Source organism: Triticum dicoccoides, chromosome 6B (genome assembly GCF_002162155.2).
Source record: "Triticum dicoccoides isolate Atlit2015 ecotype Zavitan chromosome 6B, WEW_v2.0, whole genome shotgun sequence".
NCBI lineage: Eukaryota > Viridiplantae > Streptophyta > Magnoliopsida > Poales > Poaceae > Triticum > Triticum dicoccoides.
The window spans coordinates 111,268,210-111,295,366 of NC_041391.1; the positions used below are offsets into that span (position 1 = coordinate 111,268,210).

The window sequence follows — 27,157 nt, forward strand, 5'->3', positions numbered from 1 at the left end:
CGGCCGGATGGGCCCGGGCAGGTCCGACGCGGGCCGCGCGGGCCGCGGCGGACAGGGGCTCTGGTGGGACACGTGGCGGACGCCGGTTGGATGCGGGCCGGGCGGACATGTCCGGCTATCGGTGGGGGAATTGTCCGGCGGCGCGAGGGGAAACAGACTAGGGTTTGCACCGGGATTTCGGGGGAGGGGCTAGTTTTATAGGTAGAAAGAGCTAGGAGAGTCCAAATGAGGTGCGGTTTTCGGCCACGTGATCGTGATCGAACGACCGAGAGCATGGAGGGGAGTTAGATGGGTTTTGGGCCAGTTTGGAAGGGGTGTTGGGCTGCAACAAAAGAGGGCTTTTGCGGTTACCCGGTTAACCGTTGGAGTATCAAACGACCTCCAAATGGCACGAAACTTGACAGGCGGTCTACCGGTGCTATACCAAGGCCGCTTGGCAAACCTCGGGCCGTTCCGAGAACGTTTAACACCCGCACACGAAAGAGAGGCAAAAGGGGACGCCGGGTGAGATAGGAGCGCCGGATTGCAAAACGGACAACGGGGAAAAAGCTCGGATGCATGAGACGAACACGTATGCAAAATGAAATGCACCTGATGACATGATATGAAATGCATATGATGACATGACAAAGACGGCGAATAACTGGCGGACACCTGGCGCAACGAAACCGGGGCGTTACATATTCCACTCGGCCACTTCCAAGCTTCCTCACTCTCATTTTTTAGATCATTCATTGCAATGTCAAGCTTGTATTGGTTATAAGCATAACTAGCATTATCCACGCATTTCTTAAGATCTGCTCCCCTAAACCCAGCATTCTGGAAGTTTGCATACAAGTGTCTAAGGCAAAATCTTTGGTGGTAGTTGGGAAATACTTGATTAATTTTATTTAGTAGGACCTGTTGACATAGCATATCATATTAAGCTACTGACATCATAGTATAAGGACCGAATTTGCATTAAGATAAACAAGAGGATGCATTCATATCTTCTGTCTATCAGACATGATAGTATAAGGACCAAATTGTCCAACTTCTCCTCCTAGACATATCTTCAGTTGGTGCAGAAACCAACACCAATTTGTTGTATCCTCTTGTCCAACAATACCAAATGCCAGTGGGAAAATGTTGTTGTTGCCATATCTGCCAGTGGCAGCAAGTATTTGAGCACCACTGGTGAGCTTAATAAAGCAGCCATCAACACCTATATTGCATTTGTAAGACCAAATTCAGTAACTATATGAAACTATCAAACTATTCTATATATGTCATCTACAAAAATTTATACACAATTCTATATATGTCATCTAAAAAAATTTATACACAATTCTATATATGTCATATAAAAGCAAGGAGCTAGTTTATTCACTATATAACACTACTAAACATACTTAAGCTGTACATGTCACTAACCTACTAAATAAAGCACTAAAATAAAGCATATACAACAAAACAGGTCACTAACCTATGAATGGTCTGCATCCACTGAGAAAGCCCTCCCTTGCTCCATTGATGCAGAATAACATAGCATGAAACCTTGGTCCTGAATGTGGTATTTTTGTAGTAGGTTTTGGGGTTACAGTTGTAACTATAACTCTACTCCCATGGTTTGTATCCATGATTGTTTGAGCATAGTCCCTCAGTCTGGGATACTGTTTCTTGTGTTCTCCTAAAACAGCCTCTACAGCAAGGATTTTAGCCCTATAGGCCATGTGCTTGGGCACATCAACACCATACTTCTCATTGCAGTTGTCAATCAGAGTCAAAATACTTGTGTTTGGATCAGACCTGAACAATGACTCATATGTCTGTGCAAGCCACTTTGCACTAACCCTTGATGTCTCTGTAGTGCTAGGGCAAGTGTGCTGCAGCCTCATTTTTTATATTGTAAATGTCTTCTCCCCTTTGATAACTGCTGCAACTATGAGAACTGACAATGCTCCTGTTTGCATTCAACAATTATCCTTTTGTTTGAGTTTCTATGATACCTAAAATTTCTGGCCTGTGTAATGTGCAAGCTCAACAGAGCATCTCTGAATTGCTGCTGGTTTGTGAAACACATATGCATACATAGTTGTTGATGTGGTTGCTCTAGTTTTTCATTGTACCAGATCCTTGCTGGCCTTTTCATGGCCCTACTCTTCCTTCCTTTTGGTAGGACAAATGCTAGTGGCTCAAATTGATCATCTTCACTATCCAATAGCAACCCCGGTATCTTCTTCATCTAATGATGGCCTGAAATCTGGCTTCAAGTCCTCTAACACATTACAATGTGTCCTAGTGGTGGGCGCTCTCCTAACTGGCAGCTTTTGCCTCTTTTTACCAGCTGCTTTCATGGGTGGTTCCTTCTCCTTCTCAGAATCTTCCTCCTCAATATCAAACAACTCCTCAACCTCAGTGTCACCCTCATAGTGTAGTTGTTCCTTATCTGTTTCTTCATCTGAATCTGCATCCTCTTCTAGTTATGCATCGGCTAGCCTCTTCCCCTCTATTATCTCTGTGTCTTCAGCAATCTTATACTTCTTCATGCAGAAAGGGTTGTTGTCACTGTCATATGCCCCTTGAGAGTCGCCATTACTCTTATATCCCTCCTCTTCCTCTTCTTCCATCATAGATTTGAGCTTTCTCTTGCTGACATTTCTGCTCTCTTGTGTGCACATACCAGCAGGTTGTACTAGTGCACTACTGTTACTGCTTTGACTCTCATAAACAACACCATGATCATTAACAGCAAGCACAGGAGGATCTCTCAGATCATACACAACAGGTTCTTCATATAGAACGGTGGCTAATTTTTCCTCACTAACATGAGATGCAGTACTGACAAATGTTGTGGCCCTAACTAACAAGTTCAGAAGTAAACTGTCCTCATTCTGCTTCTTAATTTGCTGCAACTTGATGTTTGTGTCTATCAAATCTAGGGCATGCTCTCTCTGCACTCCTATGCATGTATTCCCCATGTGGTACAATTCATCAGTGCATACAAATTCAAATATGTGACATCTGAGTTGCATATCTTCCTATCCAAATTATGCTGAGCATCGAAGTGAATCCTAACATCCCAAACAACATCATCCAAACTACAATGGACATCAAAATTTCAGTAAACCTAACCCTAGCCCGAATCATGGCACAAATGAGAGAGTAGAGAGGGAGAGGACAAAGCACTTGCGTACGCCACCCAATCCATGGCTCCAGTGATGGCTCGTGGTAGGGTTGGCCACCCAGATCTAAGCCAGCCGCAGCCACTGCTCCATGGACAGTGGCGCCTCCATGCCCTCGTCATCGTCGTTGTAGTAAGCAAACGAACTGGACTCCTCACCGTCGACTTCGATTCCTTTGTGCGCATTGCTCCCGAGTCTGGGGAGGTCTCCGTACCCGCCCACAACACCTCCGTTGCTCCGGCCACCGCGACCGCCGCCACGCGGACTAGCCAGCGCGAGGAAAGGGAGAGGGAGAGGAGAGAACTACTAGGGTTAGACCGAGCCAAGACCAACCGAGCCGGGTCCGTCCTAGCCACCCGAGCGACGCACCGGTTCGGCGGCTTATGAACTGACTAGTGGGGTCGGGTTGTCAGATACAGCGTCAATACAGAGTTATACGCGGCTTAGCCCGTATTGCAGCGACCAGCCTCAAACATGGTACTGACTTGTAAAAAATCTAAATAGTGGTACTGATCCGTTACAACTGCAAGTGTGATACTTCCCTGCAATTAACTCAAGCACCAAGTGAAGGGTAGACTCCTTCTGGATAATGTAGTTCGCCAGAGTGCGACCATCCTCAGGCTGCTTACCAGCAAAGATGAGATGCTACTGGTCTAGGGGGATGCCCTCTTTGTCCTGGATCTTCGCCTTCACGTTGTCGATGGTGTCCAAGGACTCCACCTCCAACATGATGGTCTTGCCTGTCAGGGTCTTGACGAAGATCTGCATACCACCACGAAGGCGGAGCACCAGGTGAAGGGTGGACTCCTTCTGGATGTTGTAGTCAGCAAGAGTGCGACCATCCTCAAGCTGCTTGCCAGCAAAGATGAGGCACTGCTGGTCTGGGGGGATGCCCTCCTTGTCCTGGATCTTTGCCTTCACGTTGTTGATGGTGTCCGAGGACTCCACCTCCAACGTGATGGTCTTGCCCGTCAGGGTCTTGACGAAGATCTGCATACCACCACGAAGGCGGAGCACCAGGTGAAGGGTGGACTCCTTCTGGATGTTGTAGTCAGCAAAGGTACAGCCATCCTCGAGCTGCTTGCCGGCAAAGATGAGGCGCTGCTGGTCCAGGGGGATGTCCTCCTTGTCCTGGATCTTCGCCTTCACATTGTCGATGGTGTCCGACGACTCAACCTCAAGGGTGATGGTCTTGCCGGTGAGGGTCTTCACAAAGATCTGCATTTGTAAATACAAAGTAAACCCAGAGTAAGGAGCGGTTGAAAGGAAACATGCAAACATAAATAATACAGGTACGGAGAGAAATGAAATCCTAGCTACATATAAACGAAAATCTCAATATGAACCTAGTAAAAATCCCAATATATCAGCACAATCTTAAGCCTGGTGAGAAGGATATATACTCTAAATCCTAGCAAAATCTATGCTCAAAGTGGGACACAACAATCTGGACAGGTGCAACAGAAATAATAACATAAATTTCAGAGTAGAACCAAGGCAAACTGCACCATGAGAAAGCTAGTAGTAAACAAATCCAGAATCAAGAACCTAAAAGAACCCAGCATATAAACTTGGCAACAATCCTATAGAACCAACCTATCCAGCAAAACGTAACAGATTAAACTAGTAGCAAAACCTAGCAAAAGTTAACAAATCTATCAGCACAATCTTTGGCCTGCTGATAAGGCTATATAGTCTAACTCCCAGCAGATCTATCTGAAAAAGTGTATATGAATCAACAATAATAACACGAATTTCAGACTAGAACCGACAGGCAACTACAAGGGTGAACCATGAATAAGTAGGGTAAATAAATTCAGAATCTGGAGCCTAGCGGAATCAACCAGCTAGGCACACCTAGATGAAGCGAGTCAACAAAATCGATGCATAGGACTACGACACGCAACCAAACGAGCGAAATCAATCAACCAGCCACGCACGCCTGATAGGGTGGGCCGAATCGACACCAATCGGACAATCGACGAGTGATCGAATCGACAGCAATCGATCAACAAGCAATAGCGCAGATCTACTGCAGACGACGGCTGCAAAGGACGATTAACAGAATAGAAATTACCTCGGGGAGGAGGACGAGAAAGCCCTGGCTTCGATCGGTCGGAGATTCTTCGGTGGGGATTGGGTCGGCTTTGCGGATAGGATTGGAGAGGGGGGTGGGGATTTTATAGTCGAGGAGGCCGGGTCAGATGGGGAGGGAAGAGGAGTCCCGTGAGGATACGGCACCGGTGACGAAGACGTGTGGCGTGGGGAGACGGGAGACCGATGGGATCTTTATCTTTTTCTTCCGTTGATTGATGAAGATTTTTCTTTTTCCTTCTTTCGCCAAATCCCCCCTCCCCTCTTCTCTTTACCCTCGAACAAACATTTTACTTTCTAGTATATTCATTTCTGCGACAAGTAATTTAGGATGGAAGGGGTATTTACTTGCTCTCTCTTCTTCCCGCACAATGTCAGATCGGCAAATACTCCCTCTGTGATTTTATAGGTAACGAGATTTAGGTAATCAAACGGAGAGGAGGCAAAATATATATTCTGAACTTCTTCTCTCTCCTTGTTGTCGGTTCCCATCATACTAAGACAAACGCGCACGAGACCGGCCTTGCAGACATCAATGCCATCGTCGGCGACAAGATGGGCAGCAACTCTGTCGTCGCTGGGACCCTCGTCGCTAACACCAACGGCGTGGAGGGGGCTGGCCATGGATTGATGTCTGTACGAGCCGAGAAAGATCGGAAGAAGAAATGGTGTGCTAGGCCTTCTTCACATAGGAGAAAATTGCACGGGAGAGGCAAGTGAGGTGGGTTCGTGGACAGAAAATGTTGAAGGACCCCGCAAAAAAATGTTGAAGGAGAGAGAGACGAGTGGGTGCTTGTGGTAGCTAACCGCACGAGAGGGTCGTCGTCGTTTTTTTCTTTTTCCTGAAAACTAGCGGTCATCGGCAAAGGTCGTAACTGTGCACCTTATATTATGGAATTGCATGCAATTCCTAATACACCCAACATATTGGGAAGGAAAACTTGAATCGTTTTTTCCCCTACGCCAAGGCTAGGGTCCTCCTACGGATCGACGAACTTCCCTCGTAGGGTTCGCGTGATCTCGTCCTATGCCTCTCACCCCGGTTGGTCGGGTGTGACGCCTCTCCAAGGGACAATGGATCCGGCGGCCGATGCTTTGTCCGGAACGAGTAGTGGCGGCGGCGCCGCCACCAAGGCTTCAGATCTTGGTGATTTCATGGAACAACTCCATCTGGAAGATGCAGACTTCGATGATTTGGTGATTGAAGAGGACGATCCGGCGATGAATGAAGGCGTACGCTGGCTAGCCCTTGCTAGGGTTCATACGGCAAAAACCTTTAGCCCGACGGCGTTCTACAAGGATATGCGTGCTTCTTGGAACACGGCGAAGCCCGTGAGGTTCAGACCCGTCGGGCAAAACGTCTTCGTAGTGCAGGAAGAGTGTCTTGGCGATTGAGAACGCATGGTGGATCAAGGGCCATGGCTCTTCAGAATATGGCGGTGCTCATGGAACCGTATGATGGGTTCACGAAGGTGGAGGAGGTGCCGGTGCTGTTTATGCCGATTTAGCTCCAAATTCACAAGCTACTTGAGGGTTTTTGTAAGAAGAATATAGTGGAATCTTTGTTAAGGAATTTCGGTGATATCCTGGAGATGAGGCTGAACGGGAACACACGTGGCGATTATGTGAGGGTTAGGGTTCGGCATGATATCCAAAGACCCCTAACAAAGTTTGTTAGCATTGTCAGAGGAAAGGAGAGGCAAGTGTTCTTAGTTCGCTATGAAAAATTAGCTCGTTTCTGCAGCGTCTGTGGTCTTATTGGGGACGACTTTAAGGAGTGTGGCTCCGGGGTTCATGAGGAGAAAGAAAAGAAATTTGGACCTTGGCTTTATGCCGATGGGCCAACAAAATAAGGCAGGAGGAGGCTGGTCATAGCTCCGATCAGAAGCAGTTTCAGCGTTTGTCAGCGAAGGAAAAGGAAGTGACCAAGACTATGGACCCAGATTTAACTGACACGACGTCTAGTCTGTCGAAGCACGGTACCAGTAGTATGCAGGTGGATCCAGCGGCTCGGAAAAGGTTGGCCATGGAGTTGGAAGTTGGGGAGGAACAAACAAGGCCAACCTGGGTAAATTGGTGCTGACTCAGGGTCTGGGGGAAGATGGAGGAGACCAGGCTTCTCCAACTAACAGTTCAAACAGCAAGAGAGCAAAGGTTACTACACCGAAAGTGTCTGAAGATAAATCGGCGGCCTCCTTCGAGGAGGACCGCCAGGTCCAATGAGTACCCTAATTTGGAACTGCCGGGGGGAGGGGGATCGCCGGACAGTTCGAGAGGTTTTGGCCCTCTCAAAAGCCAATTCCCCGGGGCTGATTTTTCTGTCAGAAACTCGTCAAGCCTCAAGTAAGATGGAGAAACTGAAGTGGAGATTGCAAATGAAAGGTTTTGCCGGTGTGTCAAGTGATGGCCTCAGTGGGGGGCTAGCGTTGTATTGGGATGAAAATCTGCAAGTAACGGTGTTGGACTCTTGTGCACGTTATATAGATGTGAGAATTGTCGATGTAGCTAATGACAAGACATGGAGAACTACCTTTGTGTATGGAGAACCACGGGTGGACCACCGTCATCGCATGTGGAGTGCCCTCTCAAATCTTCGTGCGGTGTCGTCAGCTCTGGGCTGGTATGTGGGGACTTCAGTCAAAGTCGTCAAACACAGATATGAACAAACACTCAACACAGTAATGAGGAAATGAAAGGGTTGAGGAAATAGAACCAGTTAGGTTGGTGAATACAATGATTTGGTAGACCAGTTCCAACTACTGTCTCAGTTGTACGTCTGGTTGGAGCGGCTGAGTATTTAAACTCGAGGACACACAGTCCCGGACACCCAGTCACTGAGCACGCAGCTCAGGACACCCAGTCCTCACCGTATTCTCCTTGAACTAAGGTCACGCAGATGAAAGGATCGATATGGTTGACTAGAGGGGGGGTGAATAGGCAACTAACAATTTTTAACCTTTTCTTTACCAAATTAAACTTTGCAACAAAATAGTTTGTCTAGATGTGCAACTAGGTGAGCAACCTATATGATGCAATAACAACTAGTACACAAGCAAGCAAGGGATGTAACAACAAGTAAGCTTGCAAGAGTAAAGGCACGAAATAACCAAGAGTGGAGCCGGTGGAGACGAGGATGTGTTACCGGAGTTCCTTCCTTTTAAGGGGAAGTACGTCTCCGTTAGAGTGGTGTGGAGGCACAATGCTCCCCAAGAAGCCACTAGGGCCACCGTATTCTCCTCACGCCCTCACACAATGCGAGATGCCGTGATTCCACTATTGGTGTCCTTGAAGGCGGCGACCGAACCTTTACAAGCAAGGTTGGGGGAATCTCCACAACAATCGGAGGCTCCCAACAACAACAACAACAACAACAACACGAAGCTTCACCACAATTGAGTATGGCTTCGAGGTGACCTCAACCGTCTAGGGTGCTCAACACCCAAGAGTAACAAGATCCGCAAGGGATAAGTGGGGGGAATCAAATTTCTCTTGGTGGAAGTGTAGATCTGGGCCTTCTCAACCAATCCCGAGCAAATCAACAAGTTTGATTGGCTAGGGAGAGAGATCGGGCGAAAATGGAGCTTTGAGCAACAATGGAGCTTTGGGGGAAAGAGGTAGGTCAACTTGGAGGAAGAAGACACCTATTTATAGTGAGGGAACACATCCAACCGTTACCTCACTGAGCAGCCCCGCACAGAGCGGTACTACCGCTGGGGCAGGGCGGTACTACCGCTGAGAGCGGTACTACCGCTCCTTGCCCAGCGGTACTACCGCGCGGAAGAGGAAGCCAGGCCACTGGCCCCAGAGCGGTACTACCGCGGGAGTAGGAGCGGTACTACCGCTCGGAGCGGTACTACCGCTTCTACTACCGCTTGTAGTGCCGCAAAACCCGACACGAGAAAACACCGTCTCGAATCGAGGCGGTAGTAGGCGCGGTACTACTGCGGTACTACTGCTCCGCGGAGCGGTACTACCGCTGAGAGCGGTACTACCGCTCGGTGGAGCGGTAGTACCGCTGGGGGGCTTCGGCGGTACTACCGCTGTAGATCGCGGTACTACCGCTGGCACAGGGCGAAGCAGGTTACGGAAGAGAAGTGCAGCTCCAAAGATGCGAAGGGAAGACGACAGGTGTGATAAGGATGTGTACGTGTTGATTTCACCCTAGTCTTACCAAAGCGGATCCCCTCTTAATAGTACGATGACTCCTACGAAACTAGTCCACCAACAACGAAATGCAGGAGCTACACCGTCTTGAATAAAACACCGAGGGAAGGAAATCGTCTCGTGCCAATGGATGATTCTCTGAAAGAACTTAACGCACACGATTAGTCCGCAAAAGCATTGTCATCAATCACCAAAACCACTGGGGAATAAATATGCCCTTACAATCTCCCCCTTTTTGGTGGATTGATGACAATACGGGATTTGCATAAACACGATATATAGTAAGCATACAAACCCCACGGTCCTAACATGTAGATGGGCTCCCCCTAGATGTGTGCTATTTAGATAAGTGCTTTGGACTGCACATCACACATACTAGGATCAAAGCTCCCCCTACATTTTAGAGACCAATAATCTAAGCATGGTGTACGAGAGCAGCATAGATGATATAACAAGAAAAGCACGCAACTCATAAGCTAGATAGACATAGATAATGATACTAGAAATGAAGGTAGCATATGTCTTACACCATATGACTCGAACTTAAGACTCACTCGAACTTAGGTCTCATAGACAAACCAACCAAAGCAAATGCGAGGAAAACACGAACACGACACGAATAAGAGACAAAAGACACACTCGCAAATCCCTAAACTCTCTCCCCCTTTGGCATCGAGACACCAAAAAGTAGAGGGAGTGTTGCTACCGCTCCAGGTGAGAGCAAATGAGGGACACACGCATCAGAGTCCAGCGGAATCATCGGCACCACCATCGTCAGTCTGGAAGTGCTCGGCCTCAGAATCAGTCCACGGGCAGTGCTGCTGAATCCACTCCTCCTCCTCAGTAAGCTGGTTCTCAGATCCACTCTGGATAGTAGCACCCAACTGGCGCATGAGCTCCTTGTGACGACCTCGAGCCTTCTTCTCAGCCACATGAGTCATGTACTGACCGTGAGCCTCCATGCAGAACAGCTTCTTCATCTTAGACTTGAGCTTCTTAGCCCAAGAGGGCTCTGCCTCAGAAGGCATGTAGTCATCATCCTCATCATCATCAGCTGCAGGCTCCTCCTCTGTCTCCATGGCAGCAGCAGATGAAGGGACTCCAGTCTTAGGGGCCTGAGTGCCCCAGTTATCCTTCTTCCTCAGACGCTTGACATCATGGGAGATCAACTCTCCACACTCCAGTGGAACATTAGGATATATATGATCCCAGGCTTTCTCAATGAGCAGCATGATGAAGGGACCATAGATCGGGCACTTGCGCTCGGAGATAGTAGACAACAGCTCAGACCACATCACATGAGAAATATCCAAAGACTCTCCAGTGGGATTTTCCTTCTCACGCTGGCAGAAAAGAAGCATGTCCACAAGATAAGAGTGAACCTGGTCCAGATTCCCAATGCGAGGGAAAAGAGTCTCTCTGAAGATGCGGTGAAGGATATCCAGAAAGGCAGGCAGCTCATAGGTTTCCTTCTTTGTCTCCTGGTTGACCTTCAGAGTGCAGTAGGGCCAGAGAGCTTGCTTGTGGGTGCAATGGGCGTGGGCGTGAGGGCGAAAGCCAACAGGAGACTCAAGTCCAAGATCTTGCACCCCAATCAACTGCATAAACGCTCTCCACTTGACGGAAAGCAACTTGCCATTGGTCATCCAGGTGAGTGTCCTGTCCTCATCAGTCCCAAGGTGAACCGTGGCATAGAATTGGGCCACAATATCAGCATCAAAGTCATTGTTGAATTTCATGACCCCAAGAATGTTCAGTTGAGTGCACATCTGAAGAGCTTCACCAAAGTAGTCAGGATCTTGCTCCATATGGTCAGTGTCGATGGAGTGCACGTTGAAAAAGAAATTCTTCTTGGCTTTGAGAACATCGAAGAAGATGGCAAACTGGAACTTGGTCTAAAATGGACGGTTGACCAAAGTGGGTTCTTGGTCAGCTTCATACGGGTTGCGGCGGCGCCTTGCCCAGAACTCCTTTGGCGGCATTTCTGGCACAGTCTTGTCGGGCTTGGGCTTGACCCCTGACTTCTTCTGGAGTTGAGGTGGAGGTGGAGGTGGAGGTGCAGCACTTGAGGATCCTCCGGCAGGCTCGGTGGTACGGTAGCGCTTGGACGTGGCACGTCCAGGATTGACCCGACGAGCCTGATGCTCAGGGACCTCATCACCTGGAACCACACACAAGAACACGCAAACAACCAGAAAAGCACAAGCATAAGCCACAAAACACGAGCAAAAAGATCACTGAAAGGTAGAAGTAGAGTGGAATTTGGTAGAGAGCGGTAGTACCGCGACATACTAGCGGTAGTACCGCCATGAGCGGTAGTACCGCTCCACAGGGAGCGGTAGTACCGCTCCAAGCGGTAGTACCGCCCTGGAGAGGGCGGTAGTACCGCTCGGGGCGGGGAAACAGCAGTTTCCTACTACCGTGGTCAGATCCGGCACTACCGTCCTACCAAATTCAAAAATACTCCAACCAAACATCAATCCACACTGCCTAGAAGCATTCTCCCTCCAACTCAAGCCTAGATTTGGCCAAAAATCTAGAGATGCAACTGCTACTGCCCCTAAGATGCTAGATGGGAAACCTAGACAAAAAGAACAAGAGAACGGGGGCAATACCGGCATCCATGGCAAGAGGACAAGGTGGGGATCGTCTCCACCGAAGGGAATGGAGAGGGATGGCCCGGAGAGGGAGATCCGCCGGAGCCCTCCCGCGGCGCCGGTTGCTAGAGAGAGAGAGGAACAGGCGTGGGGGTGAGCGAATGGGTATGGGGGAGAAGAAACTCCCCCTGCCCCCGATATAACCCTCGCCCGCGCCTCTCAGCGGTAGTACCACGCTGGGGAGCGGTAGTACTGCTTGGAGCGGTAGTACCGCTCGCCAGCGGTGATAGTACCGCTAGCAACAAAAAACTGCTTCTAGACTCACAAAAAAATGCACGAAAAGAACGGGAAGGCAAAGATACTAAAAACAAATACCAACAAGACACCATAAACACGTGCAACGAACCGGAACCCACTCCTTCAAGGCAACCAAACAAAAGAGGAGCGGGCTCTGGCCTCTCTCAAGAGAGGGTGGTGGCCGGAGCCACCTATGTTTGAGTCAATTGGTATGGCACCGCGAAGAATTATCCTTGGGCCCATGACCAAAACTCGTCTTTGAAGCACAAGTACCATCACAAATGGCTAATGTGAAAGAGTTGATTGTTTTATGCATAATGGGGGGAGGGAGAGTTCATTGAGAGAACAACACTCCCCCTATGTCCATGCCTACACCTAAACTAGACAACAAGTTGAGTGTGGTGGGGGTAGCACGGGTTCAAGTCACATTGCTCAAATCAATGATTTTTGGCTCATGCCTTAACTCGCGAAATCTTGCTTCATCCAAGGGCTTCGTGAAAATATCTGCAAGGTTATAATGAGTGTTGACATACTTGAGCTTGATCTCCCCTCGCCTAATGTGATCCCGCATGAAGTGATACCGAATCTCAATGTGCTTCGTCTTGAAGTGTTGCACCGGGTTGAGAGAAATCTTGATGGCACTTTCATTATCACACCAAAGAGGCACTTTGTCACAAATGACACCGTACTCCTTTAAAGCTTGCCTCATCCATAGGAGTTGAGCACAACAACTACCGGCTGCCACATACTCCGCTTCGGTGGACGAGAGAGACACACAACTTTGCTTCTTGGAAGACCAACTTACCAAAGAGCAACCAAGAAATTGGCACCCTCCGGAAGTGGACTTCCTATCCACTTTATCTCCCGCCCAAACGGAATCCGTGAAACCTTCAAGCTTGAAGTTTGCTCCTCTTGGGTACCATAAGCCAAAGTTTGGGGTATGAGCCAAATATCGAAAGATTCGCTTGACCACCACAAAGTGACTTTCCTTTGGTGCGGCTTGAAAACGTGCACACATCCCCACACTCAACATGATATCCGGTCTAGATGCACAAAGGTAAAGCAAGGAGCCAATCATGGAGCGATATACCTTTTGATCCACCGCTTTACCATTGGGATCGATGTCAAGTTGGCACTTGGTAGGCATTGGTGTAGAAGCCGGCTTGAAATCACTTAGCTTGAATCTTTTAAGCATGTCTTGAGTGTATTTGGCTTGGTTGATGAAGGTTCCTTCTCTTCTTTGTTTGATGTCAAAACCAAGGAAGAACTTTAACTCTCCCATCGAAGACATCTTAAACTTGGAGGTCATGAGAGCGGCAAATTCCTCATTGAAAGCTTTGTTAGGAGAACCAAAGATAATATCATCAACATATAGTTGGCATACAAACAACTCCCCGTTGACCTTGTTAGTAAAAAGAGTGGGATCGATTAGTCCTACTTCAAATCCACGATCTTGTAGCAACTCGGTAAGGTGGTCATACCACGCACGTGGGGCTTGTTTAAGGCCATAGAGTGCCTTATCGAGTTGATACACATGATCCGGGAAGTAGGGGTCCTCGAACCCGGGGGGTTGCTTGACATAAACCAACTCATTAATAGGACCATTAAGAAAAGCACTTTTCACATCCATTTGTTGCAACTTAAAGTTGTGATGAGAAGCATAGGCAATCAACAAACGTATGGATTCAAGACGAGCAACGGGATCAAAGGTTTCACCGTAGTCGATACCCTCGACTTGGGAGTGGCCTTGTGCTACCAATCTTGCCTTGTTGCGAATGATGTTCCCATGAGCATCTTGCTTGTTCTTAAAGATCCACTTGGTTCCAATGACATTGTGGTTCCCCGATGGCCTTGGCACCAATCTCCATACTTTGTTGTACTCGAAGTTGTTGAGTTCTTCATGCATGGTATTGAGCCAATCCGAGTCTTCGAGCGCCTCATAGACCTTTTGGGGTTCAACACAAGAGACAAATGCGTGATGTTCACAATAGTTTGCTAATTGTCTACGAGTGCTTACCCCCTTTCTTAGGCTTCCAACTACATTTTCCATGAGATGGCCTTGAGTGGTGAGCTTGGAAGCAATCTTCGTGGCGCGACGCTCTAATTCCTCCTCAGATGTGGAGGGAGGAGGGTTGACTTGATCATCTTGAGCACCGTCTTGAGCTTGTTCTTGATCTTGAGCTTGTTCTTGAGCTTGAGTTTGCTCTTGATCTTGAACTTGCTCGAGGGGGAGAACTTGACCTTGGGCATCATTTAGAGGTTCACCACCATCTTGAGGTTGATCTTGCCCTTGGTCTTGTTCACAAGGTTGAGGGCCTTCACTTTGTTCTTCGGAAGCGTGTGGGTCTTGATGAGGTGATGGCTCTACTTGAGTAGAGCATTGTCCTTCTCCTTCGGCCACAAGGGGTTCCTCAATGGGTAGGATTTGACCAATACCCATTCTTCTTATGGCTTGGGGAGGAATTTCATCACCTACATCACAAGTACCACTTTGCTCCACTTGGGAGCCATTATTTTCATCAAACTCCACGTTACACGTCTCCTCAATGAGTCCGGTGGACTTGATGAGGACACGGTAAGAATGAGAGTTTGTAGCATAACCAACAAATATGCCCTCATGAGCTCTAGCCTCAAATTTAGACAAACGAACACCTTTCTTGAGAATGAAACACTTACAACCAAACACCCGGAAGTACTTGAGGTTGGGCTTGTTGCCGGTGAGAATCTCATAAGGAGTCGTGTTCAAGCCTTTGCGAAGATAGAGCCGATTGGATGCATGACATGCGGTGTTGATGGCTTCGGCCCAAAAGTTGTACGGAGACTTGAACTCCGCCATCATGGTCCTTGCCGCATCCATCAACGTCCGGTTCTTCCTCTCCGCAACACCATTTTGTTGAGGGGTATAAGGTGCCGCATATTGATGCTTGATCCCCTCATCACTAAGAAACTCATCCAAGGTGTAGTTCTTGAACTCGGTGCCGTTGTCACTTCTTATTGTCAAGATCTTTGCATCATGTTGACGTTGAGCTTCATTTGCAAAGTAGATGACGATTTGTTGAGTCTCACTCTTCCTCTTGAAGAAGTATACCCAAGTGTACCTTGAATAATCATCCACAATCACCAAGCAATACTTTCTTCCTCCAAGACTATCAAAAGATGGAGGCCCGAAGAGATCCATGTGAAGGAGCTCCAAGGGTCTCTTCGAGTAGATGATGGTTGAAGGAGGGTGAGCCTTTTCATGAAGCTTTCCTTCGATACAAGCACTGCAAGCACGATCTTTGGCAAAACTAACATTTGTTAGTCCACGAACATGGTCCCCCTTGAGAAGACTTTGCAAAGATCTCATATTGACGTGGGCTAAACGGCGATGCCAAAGCCATCCCACGTCAACTTTAGCCATTAGGCATGTCGCGGTCTTAGTGGGTCGCTCCGAAAAGTTAATCACATAGAGACCATTCTCGACATGCCCAACAAAGGCTACTTTAAGAGTCTTGCTCCACAAGAGGGCCACGGTATCAATATCAAAGAATGTAGCAAAGCCCATGAGTGCAAGTTGACGAACGGAAAGTAAATTGAATGCAAGGGACTCAACAAGCATGACTTTCTCGATCGTTAGATCATGAGAAATGACAACCTTGCCGAGACCCAATACCTTAGAATGTGATGCATCACCCCACTCGACATTGGTGGGCATAGATGGAATCTCTTGCACGTCCACCACCAAGTCCTTGCTCCCGGTCATATGATTTGTTGCTCCACTATCGAGCAACCATGATCCCCCACCGGAAGCAAACACCTACACGAGATCAATGCTTGGTTTTAGGTACCCATTTAGTAATGGGTCCTTTGATGTTAGTAACAAGGGTCTTGGGAACCCAAATAGACCATTCAATGTACTCATAAGAAGAACCAACAAATCTAGCATAAACATGTCCATCACTAGCACGGCACAACACATATGACGGGTTAAAGTCGCCGGCTTTGTTTGAGGAAATGCTTTTGCCCTTTTGGAGATCAACTTCCTTCACTTTCTCCTTCTTCTTCTTAGGAGCACCCTCTCCCTCTTTCACGAACGTTTGTTTGAGAGGAGGAGGACGATTGGTCTTGTTGTTGTTCTTCTTCTTGCTCTTGGACTTGGGTGCAAACCCAATTCCTTCTTTGGCCACAACTTCCTTTTGATTGCTCAAAAGGTCGTTGAGGTTTTTCTCACCTTGAATGCAGGACACAAGGCCTTTCTCAAGTTGATCCTTCAACTTGGCATTTTCCTCCACAAGATGCACATGCTCACAACAAGGGTTAGTAGCACATGCATTATCAATTAATACCATATGAGGAAAGGTGGCCTTTTCCTTGATTAGCTTAACATGGAGTTGAGCATGATACTCTTTGAGGCTAGCATGAGTACCCTTCAAGACCTTGTGGGCCTTGTCAAGTATCTCAAACTCCTCTTTGAGTCTAGCATGATCAACCCCAAGTTTAGCCTTCTCGGAGGTTAGCACACGAGACATGACAAGAGCATGATCAAGATCTTTCTTTAGCTTAGCATGGTCATCATTGTGTGACTCCTCAAGAGTCAAACGATGCACACGCTCTTCCTCAAGAGCATTAGAGAGATCCGATATCTCATCGGCATAGTCACGACTATGACCTTCCATCTTGGAGATGGTTTCTTCGTGAGCCTCGATCATGTCATTTGCCTCACCAAGTTGTTACAAGAGAGCAACAAAGTGCTTCTTGGACTTTCCCTTGAGCTTACTCATAAAAGACTCAAATTCATTCACTTCCTCATTAGACTCAACATGTCCATCAATGCAATCCTCCAAGGAGGGATTAGTAATGATGGTGGTTGTGATGTTGGGGGTTACCTTGTTTGAAGCTTTAGCCATGAGGCATCTAGCGGTGATGTTTTCGTTGGGTGATTCGAAGAGAGACACCCGGGGAGTAGCAATGGCAATGGACGCCATGGCTGTTGCTTCTTCATTTTCATCATCATCGTCATCCTCTTGGTATTTTTCTTGAACCACCAACCCATGAGTGGGAGTCTTCTTGGCAAAGTTGTTCTTGTTGGGGAAGGACTTGGCTTTGTCTTTCCGAATGAACTTGCCACCATTGTCTTCCCGCTTCTCGTAAGGACAATCCGCAATGAAATGGCTCACATTGCCACAGTTGAAGCAAGTTCTAACTCGTTGCTTGCCCTTGACGCCACTTGAGTTGTTCTTGTTGAAGTTGGGTCTTGAGCTCTTCTTGCTCCAAAATTGTCTTGAAGCAAGGGCCATGTGCTCATGGTAGTCAAACTTGGTGTCTTCGGGGTTGCTTTCCTCATCTTCCACCTCTTCCTCTTCTTCCATAGTAACCTTGTCCTTCAAAGCAAGGTTAGGCTTCTTTGCTCTTTGGGAACGGAGCACCGCATTGTCGGCGGTCTTGTCCAAGATGCTCATTGCAAAGAACTCATCCAACACTTCACTTGAGGTCATGGAGTGGAAGTCCGGTCGTTGACGAATGACGGAGGACATGGCCTTGTTGTAGGGCATCATGGCCTTGAGGAACTTCCGCTTGATCCAATTGTCATGCGTGTCCTTGCTTCCATGATCTCGAAGTGCCACCGCGAGTTTGGTCACTCTTCGAAAGAGCTCACGAGGTTCTTCATCTTCTTTCATTGCAAACTCATCGGCTTCATCTTGCACCACTTCATAGTTGGATCGTTCAATGCTAGCACTTCCACGATAGAGATCCTCGACACATTTCCATGCTTCTTTAGCCATGACATGGGGTCGAAGGTGAGGGAGATCTTCGGGAAGGATTGCATCTTGGATGATGAAGAGAGCACTCTCATTGAATTGATTGTCCACGGCTTCGCGAGGGGTGAAGTTGCTTGGGTCAAGAGGATAAAAACCTTCTTCAATGATTCTCCAAAGGTTAGTGTTCACATGTTTCAAATGACGCTTAAAGCGATAGACCCAATTATCAAAATTTTCATGTTTCTCATATTTAGGAGGTGGACCGGCATGATTCAAGTGAGTGGAGGGGATTGGCCCTCCATAAACCGGGGGTTCCACATGGGCAAAGATGTCGGTGCCATTTCTACCACTAGTAGAAGGACTATTTTCATTGTTAGCTTCCCCCTTGTCGGAGATAGCATCCGTCACCTTGTTAGTAGGATCACCCACTTTCATTGGCGCGGTAGATAGTTTAAGTCCCTCTAGAAATTCATTAAACATGCTTTTAAAGTCGGCCGTCATGGAGGTTTTCAATGTGTCTAAAGCCACATTGAATTCCTCATGAGAGACCGAGGTTCCCCCTTCGGCCGAAGACGAGATGGGATTCACACCGGAGTGTTCCTCCGCACCATCGTTGGTGTCAACCATACTCTTCGGACGGCAAAGTCCTTAATAAAGAGACGAGGCTCTGATACCAATTGAAAGGATCAATATGGTTGACTAGAGGGGGGTGAATAGGCAACTAACAATTTTTAACCTTTTCTTTACCAAATTAAACTTTGCAACAAAATAGGTTGTCTAGATGTGCAACTAGGTGAGCAACCTATATGATGCAATAACAACTAGTACACAAGCAAGCAAGGGATGTAACAACAAGTAAGCTTGCAAGGGTAAAGGCACGAAATAACCAAGAGTGGAGCCGGTGGAGACGAGGATGTGTTACCGGAGTTCCTTCCTTTTAAGGGGAAGTACGTCTCCGTTAGAGTGGTGTGGAGGCACAATGCTCCCCAAGAAGCCACTAGGGCCACCGTATTCTCCTCACGCCCTCACACAATGCGAGATGCCGTGATTCCACTATTGGTGCCCTTGAAGGCGGCGACCGAACCTTTACAAGCAAGGTTGGGGCAATCTCCACAACAATCGGAGGCTCCCAACAACAACAACAACACCATGAAGCTTCACCACAATGGAGTATGGCTTCGAGGTGACCTCAGCCGTCTAGGGTGCTCAACACCCAAGAGTAACAAGATCCGCAAGGGATAAGTGGGGGGAATCAAATTTCTCTTGGTGGAAGTGTAGATCTGGGCCTTCTCAACCAATCCCGAGCAAATCAACAAGTTTGATTGGCTAGGGAGAGAGATCGGGCAAAAATGGAGCTTTGAGCAACAATGGAGCTTTGGGGGAAAGAGGTAGGTCAACTTGGAGGAAGAAGACACCTATTTATAGTGAGGGAACACAACCAACCGTTACCTCACTGAGCAGCCCTACACAGAGCGGTACTACCGCTGGGGCAGGGCGGTACTACCGCTGAGAGCGGTACTACCGCTCCCTCCCCAGCGGTACTACCGCGCGGAAGAGGAAGCTAGGCCACTGGCCCCAGAGCGGTACTACCGCGGGAGTAGGAGCGGTACTACCGCTCGGAGCGGTACTACCGCTCGGAGCGGTACTACCTCTTCTACTACCGCTTGTAGTGCCGCAAAACCCGACACGAGAAAACACCGTCTCGAATCAAGGCGGTAGTAGGCGCGGTACTACTGCGGTACTACGGCCGAAACCCGCAAGCGGTACTACCGCTCCACGGAGCGGTACTACCGCTCGGTGGAGCGGTACTACCGCTGGGGGGCTTCGGTGGTACTACCGCTGTAGATCGCAGTACTACCGCTGGCACAGGGCGAAGCAGGTTACGGAAGAGAAGTGCAGCTCCAAAGATGCGAAGGGAAGACGACGGGTGTGATAGGGATGTGTACGTGTTGATTCCACCCTAGTCTTACCAAAGCGGATCCCCTCTTAATAGTACGGTGACTCCTACGAAACTAGTCCACCAACAACGAAACGCAGGAGCTACACCGTCTTGAATAAAACACCGAGGGAAGGAAATCGTCTCGTGCCAATGGATGATTCTCTGAAAGAACTTAATGCACACGATTAGTCCGCAAAAGCATTGTCATCACTCACCAAAACCACTGGGGAATAAATATGCCCTTACAGCAGACCTCGTCCAATCACTCGTGGTAAGTCTTCAGGCGACTTCCAAACCTTCACAGACTTGGTCACTCAGCGATACATAATTCCTCTTGGATGCTCTAGACCATGACGCCTAACCGTCTGGAAGAAGCACAGTCTTCAAAGGTAACAAGCGTCTGATCCACGCAGGATCAATTTCTTCAGTGATGCTCAATCACTTTGGCTTTGTAGGGGTTTAGTTTTGGGTTTTCCTCACTTGATGATTTTCGCTCAAAGTCCTCGGAGGATGGGTTGCTCTCAAATGACAAGTGTCAAGTTCTCTCGGAGCAGCCAACCAGCTAGTGGTTGTAGGGGGCGGCTATTTTAGCCTAGGGAGCAACCCGACATGATAAGACATAAATGCCCTTCAATGATATGACCGTTAGGTGGATAGGATATTTTGGGACAGCTGGCGCGCAGCACAGCAACGGTCGGAAATTTTACTCTCAAATTCCTCAGGGCTATCATGTTCCTCACTGTGTAGGAAATTCGCACTGGCGAATTCCTAACTCCTCAGTCAGAACAAATTCATCAGTGACCAGAAGAACTTCGTCTCTATCACTGAAGAAAGTGACTGACCTGTATGAGATTTCTAAAGGATTCACTCAAAGGGATTGGTAGGTGTAGGATTTTGAGTTGAGCATCACATGGAAATTTTTCCTTAGTATTTCCTCGACCCCCTTTAACAGTACTGTGTTTCCTATGACTCAAGAAAGAGAAAATGAAGCTACGAAAACAAAAGTCTTCACGCTTCATGTTCCTCAAATGAATACCAAGTCTTCAAGGTCACACCAATTTCTTCACTTTCAAAGTCTTCAGAAAGTCTTCAGAATATCAAAGTCTTCAGTCGAAGAACTTCATTTTTAGGGATCGACTTTCTCTGTAAATATCAAACTCCTCATAGACTTATAGACCTGTGTACACTCACAAATGCATTAGTCCCTTAACCTATAAGTCTTCAATACACCAAAATCACTAAGGGGCACTAGATGCACTTACAATCTCCCCCTTTTTGGTGATTGATGACAATATAGGTTAAGTTTTCAACGGGGATAAACATATGAAGTGTAAATACTGATATTGAGGAATTTGATTGCAAGATATAGAAGAACTCCCCCTGAAGATGTGCATGGTGAGGAATTTGCGTTTGAGGCAATGCACATTTGAAGAGTTGAATCATGGAGATCTCCCCCTATATCTTGTAATTCATACACGCATTTGATATATAATATGAAGAATTTGAAATGCATGATGAAATATGGTGCCTGATGAAATTCAGCATGCGTGCAATGTCATTAACGAGGAATAAGCATGCCGAAAGCATCAAAAGTTTCAGAGCATAATGCAACAAAAGTATCAGCGCACCATCGGGTTTAAGATTACAACTCGATCCAAATAAAAGTTTCAGAAGAACGAGAGTTGTAACTTAAAAAATGCCCTTAATATAGACCCGCTTGAAGACTAACTCATATTTCTCCCCCTTTGTCATCAAATGACCAAAAGGATTGAAACTAAGGACTAACGCCCCTGAAGAATTTCAAGCCGATGGAGGAGCGCCAGCGTTGTCGGGGTTGTTTGTTGTAGTAGGGCCTGCCGCAGTGTCGTCCAAATCTTCATACTCATCAGTGTCACGCGATGAAGAATAAGAGCTGGCCACCAGTGGAGGAACTTTGACCCTCTTGAATTTCTTCGGAGGAGGTGCAGACCAGTCAAATTCTTCCTTGAGACCCATAGTCTTCAGTTCTTCAGCGCTATAGACATGAGTGAGGACAGCCAAGGTGCGGTTGAAGGTTTTAGGAAGGTAGTATTGGTTCTTCTTCACTGCGTTGTGTGTTGAGGTCATATTGTGAAGAAGTGCACCAAACTGACGCTTTACCTATTTGTGATTGCGATCAACCTTCTGATGAAGACTGAGGAGTAACTCACGGTCAGTCATCACCCTGGGTGCTGTGGCTTGAGGATTTTGCTTGGCTGAGGTATTTGCGGCAGTGTCATGTGTGGCAGAGTCATCATTGGTAGAGTAAGATGCAGCCAGGCGAAATTGACCATCCAATGGACGAATGCCTTCATCAATCACAGCAGCTGCCTTGCCTTTATCATCAGCTGATGAAACTGTCCGTTTGAGGACTTCAATGGGAGGCAAGTAGCTACCGTGGTTCAAAGTGTCAGCTTTGTAATTCAGTGAAGATCTTGCCCTGATGAATCTCATAATCCAAGGAGCATAGGGCTTCAGCTCAAATGGTGACATAGCGACATTTGCCAGAGTCCTCATGAAGAAATCATGGAAGTTAACGGGAACGCCATGAATGATGTTGAAAAGCATATTCTTGATGATGCCAACGACTTCTTCATCATTTGAGTCGTGGCCTTTGATAGGGCTCATTGTCTTCGTCAGAATGCGATAGACAGTCCGAGGCACATAGAGTAATTCCTTGACAAGGAATTTGGTTCGTGGGGCCTGCCTAGGCTTCAAAGGCTTCATGAGCACTTGTAGTGAGTGTTTTCAGTCATCCAGTCCAACACCCATGAGTTGACATCTTCAGCGTCTCCAGTGATATGCAGTGTAGCGTAGAACTGAAGAATGAGTTCTTCATTCCAATCACAGATGTCAGTGCAGAAATTCAGTAATCCTGCATCGTGAAGAACACTGAGGACTGGCTGGAAGCATGGCAGAGATTCCATGTCCACGTGAGGAATATGTTCATGATCGAAGATTTTGTCTTTGTCAAATAGCACTGAGGAATAGAAGTTGGCTTGACTAGCAGTCCAGAAACGCCTCTTCCTTATGCGAGCAGAGTCATAGGGGTTGTAGTGAGTGAGGAATACATGCTCGGCAAAGAAGTCTTCAGCCTTGAACTTCTGTTTGCTTGAGAACGGATTCTTTGGCTTTGGTAGAGGGATTTCAGTGAGTTGCATCACAACCTCAGGAATCGCGAGCTCAGGTTCTTCAGGCTGAGGAATTTCTGGTTCCTCTTCTTGTGCAACCTGAGGATCAGCAGCAGCAGGTTCTTCAACACTAGTGGCTGGAATTTCTTCATGCACAGAGGGAGTGGGATGAGTTTCTTCAGAGCCCAGTTGAACTGTTGTTGCAGGGGACTGAGGAATCTGGTGGATAGGTGTGAATAGAGGAGTATTGGGATGCTGACTTTCCCAAAAGTCATCATTCATCACAGGTGTGGTGCATCCTATATCCACATCTTCATCTTCAATTTCCTCAACACCAGCCTCTTCAGCTGTGAACTGAGGCATAGGTGAGGAAATGACTGGCGTTGAAGGGATTGCATCCACTTCAATTTCTTCATCAATCTGCTCTGAGGAAGCAGCAGAATGATTTTCTTCGTCAGACTCGCTTGGGATCACGTAGTCTTCTCTAAAAGGAAAAAGGTCCTTTGATGGCATGGAGGAAATTGGAACAGCATCAATTGGATTTTCAAGTGAGCTGGTCATTGGCTTCATTTTCTTCGCAGCCGAAGAATTTGACGCAGCTGATGCCATCCTTTTCTTCACTGCAGCTCGCTCTGCAGCCTTGGTCTTCTTCACCTCATAGGCAGATGGAAGAATTGGAGTTGGTGTAGGCGCGGGAGGAGCTGAGGAATCAGGTTGATTTTCTTTAGGCGCAACTGATGCAGTTGCCCTAATCTCTTCAGTTTCTTCAGGCGCACCACTAGTGGATGCCCTGGCACTTTCTTCAGCGGCTGGAATGGAGTCATCAGCCCTGGAACTAGCATTTTCTTTAGCAGGTTGAACGTCATCAGCGGTGCTAGCATGTTCTTCAGCAGGCTGAGCAGAGTCTATAGCCTGAAGATTTTCTTGTTGCGTTGGGGCTGCATCATTTGTGATTTTCTTCGTCGGGTTAACGAATCTCACCTTAGCTCCTTGCCAATCAGCATAGTAGGCATCAAAGTCTTTGCCGAGGGCTTGAATTTCAGACTGAGCCTTGAGAAGTTCCTCAGGTGTCATTCTGACAACATTTTTTCTTCAGGAGCTTCTCCTTTCTGTATTGTGCTTTCTTGATCTCTCTTGCCTTTTCAAATTTCCATTTCTCTTGAGTGATGAAATGGGTCAGCATGTGACTTTGACCAGGAGTCAGATGAAAATCAGGCATTGGATTGTTTGGATCCTTGTGCCAGAGATCAGTGTAATCGAGGATTTTCCTCGGATCCAAAAGTAGTGGCACAGAAGTGCCTTTGGCTCTAGCGGCCTTTACTTGTCTGTCTCTGATGATTTCTGCAAGTTCATCATCAGAAGCTTCATCATCAGAGGGCACATGGAATGCGACCTGTTTCTTCTTTGGACTTGGCCGAGGACCGCGTCCAGCTGTTGCTTTAGTCTTCAACAGTGTGGGGCCTGATGAGGGAATTGGTGCAGCTGAGGAACTTGCTGAGACACCAGAGGCAATTGAGAAACCAGTTGTCCTTTGACATGTAGCCAGATGCACAGGAGCTGAGGACTTTGAAGGAGCTGCTGAGAACTTTGGTGGAGCAGTAGCAGTTTGAGGAATTTGCCGTGAGGGCATTGCTGAGGAACTTGGACGTGAGGGCGCTGTTGGTGAAGCACTTGACTTACGAGCAGGCTTCTTTGGCATGGATTTCCTTGGTTTGACCGAGGCCTCAGTAGCAGCAGCAGTGGCAGAATCCTCATTGAATTTCTTCACTGCCTCCTTGGCTTGTCTTGCCAGTTTAGCTTGGCGCTTAGCCCATTCTTCAGGAAAATCCTCACCACGCTTGATGCTTGTGGGGTCAGCTACTTGTCCAAGTGCCAATGGAGCTCTTGAGCATGGAGGATTTAAAGCAAATTTCTTCATATACTTTGGAGTAACATATCTGTACTCCCTCCATTCCCTTGCCCATCTCCGTTCAATCTTCTGTATGCACACCTTGCGCTGATTTTTGTTTTCTTTGCAAAATTTTGCTTCATCAGGGGTGCAATAGCCAGCATAAATTTCCTCAGGGATTTCAAAAGCAGTCATGACCTCAGGCTTCTTTCCTCCTTTCTGCGGTCTCTTACCTTTAGCCATATTCTTCAGATGAGGAATTTGAACAATTGAACACTCTGAAGAAGTATGCAATTTTTCTTCAGGGAACGCTGCAAATGAGTTAAGTTGATGAGAACCTAGTGATTCAGCAGCAGACATGAGTACCTGTGAATAGAGTATAGGTGCAAGGAATTTGGAGAGGTCATATGCGTTCTCAGAAGGTTTTTCGAAAAAGAACAAGTTTTGAGGAATTTGACCAGATGAACCTTGAGGAATTTCACTAAGCGTTCTTGTCTTAGGTTCCAGAGTTGTACAGATCGAAGATCCACACAATTAGGGAATCTTGAAGAAAATGATTGCTTAGAGAAACAGTTCAAGATCATATGATGTGTGAGATGTTCATATGTGTGAAGATTTGGAGAATAAACACCTTTGAAGATTTTCAAGAAAGTTTGAGAATCAAAGTGGGTAATAAAAGTAACTTTTAATTACCCAAAGTGAAGAACACGACGAACTGAGAAGAACAGTTGTGAAGTTTGTCAGGTTAGATCTCCCACGCCCTAACTTGGCAGAGGAAGACAGCTACGGCGGCGGCGGAGTGAAGATTTCCGCAACCGGCGCGAGTACGACGGCGACGAGGTCGAGGCAGCGAAGCTCTTTCTCACCGACGACGATGGAGTAGCGGCGGCGCTAGGGTTTGAGGAGCTCGAGCGAGAGAGAAGCGTTCGAGCGGAGTAAATGAAGTGAGGAAGGGGAGAGGGGTATTTATAGACACGATGAAAAACTGTTCGCCCGAAGATTTTGGGACGAACATGCCCCTGCCCTTTCTCCTTCACGCGACATGTGTCATCCACGTACTGTGTAGTTGAGATCGTGTAAGATCGTGGGTGAATAGAATAATGCATCATGGGATGCGGAACGGTTTGAGCGGCAAAACCGAAAATCTGGATAAGATTTGTTTTAAAGTTTCGTTCGCAATTTCTTCAGGTGACAAAGACATAGTGAAGATTTTGAACGAGTTTCAAATAGAACGCACATGAAGAATTTGTGAATAGATTGGGTTGAGTATAGCATAGAGGGGGAAGGGTCCGATCACATTCACTTAGCAGAACAAGCAACTTGAAGAAATAGCTATGAGTGAATGCTGTAGAGGACATAAACTCATATATATATATATATATATATATATATATATATATATATATATAGCCAATGAAGAGAAACGACGGAAACAGTGAAGATTTTGCAAAGTTGAAGAATTTGAAAAACTGAAGAATTTCAAAAATGAGGAAAAACTCAAATTGAAGATTTTCAACTTTTTGTGGTGGCGTAACCCACCGTATAAGAATGATGATTTCAGACACCGCGTACAATTGTCGTAGGGTTCTGAGAAACAAATTCTTCATTAATTTCTTCACACTTAGAGTGTTATTCTTCACTGATTGAAGAAAAACGTTTCTTCATGTGTTGCACATCTAAGTCATCAATCTTGCATAAGTGTTAGGATGTGTGTCCTTTTCAAAGAACATTCGAAGATTCTAAGATATTTAGCTCACACCACAACTTGCTAAATCTCTTCTCATCCAAGGGCTTAGTGAAGATATCAGCTAGCTGTTCTTCAGTCTTCACGTGCTCGATGGAGATGTCGCCCTTCAACACATGATCATGAAGAAAATGATGATGAATCTGAATGTGCTTTGTCTTCGAGTGCTGAACTGGGTTGTGAGCAATCTTGATGGCACTCTCATTGTCGTAGAGGAGAGGCACATTCTTCACGTTGACGCCATAGTCCTTGAGGGTTTGCTTCATCCAAAGTAGTTGAGCACAGCAAGAGCCAGCAGCAATGTATTCAGCTTCCGCAGTAGACAGTGATACGCAGTTCTGTTTCTTCGAGGACCAACAGACCAAAGATCGTCCGAGGAAATG

The 27,157-nt window shown here is 47.0% G+C and overlaps 1 protein-coding gene across 1 annotated transcript; it reads right to left on the reverse strand.

The window, feature by feature from the left end:
* Positions 1-3,459: 3,459 nt before the first annotated feature.
* On the reverse strand, positions 3,460-4,388 carry LOC119323382 (polyubiquitin 11-like). The gene has a single exon (XM_037597023.1). The coding sequence runs from the start codon at positions 4,386-4,388 to the stop codon at positions 3,810-3,812; it is 579 nt and encodes a 192-aa protein (XP_037452920.1). The 3' UTR covers positions 3,460-3,809.
* Between the last annotated feature and the right edge of the window lie 22,769 nt (positions 4,389-27,157).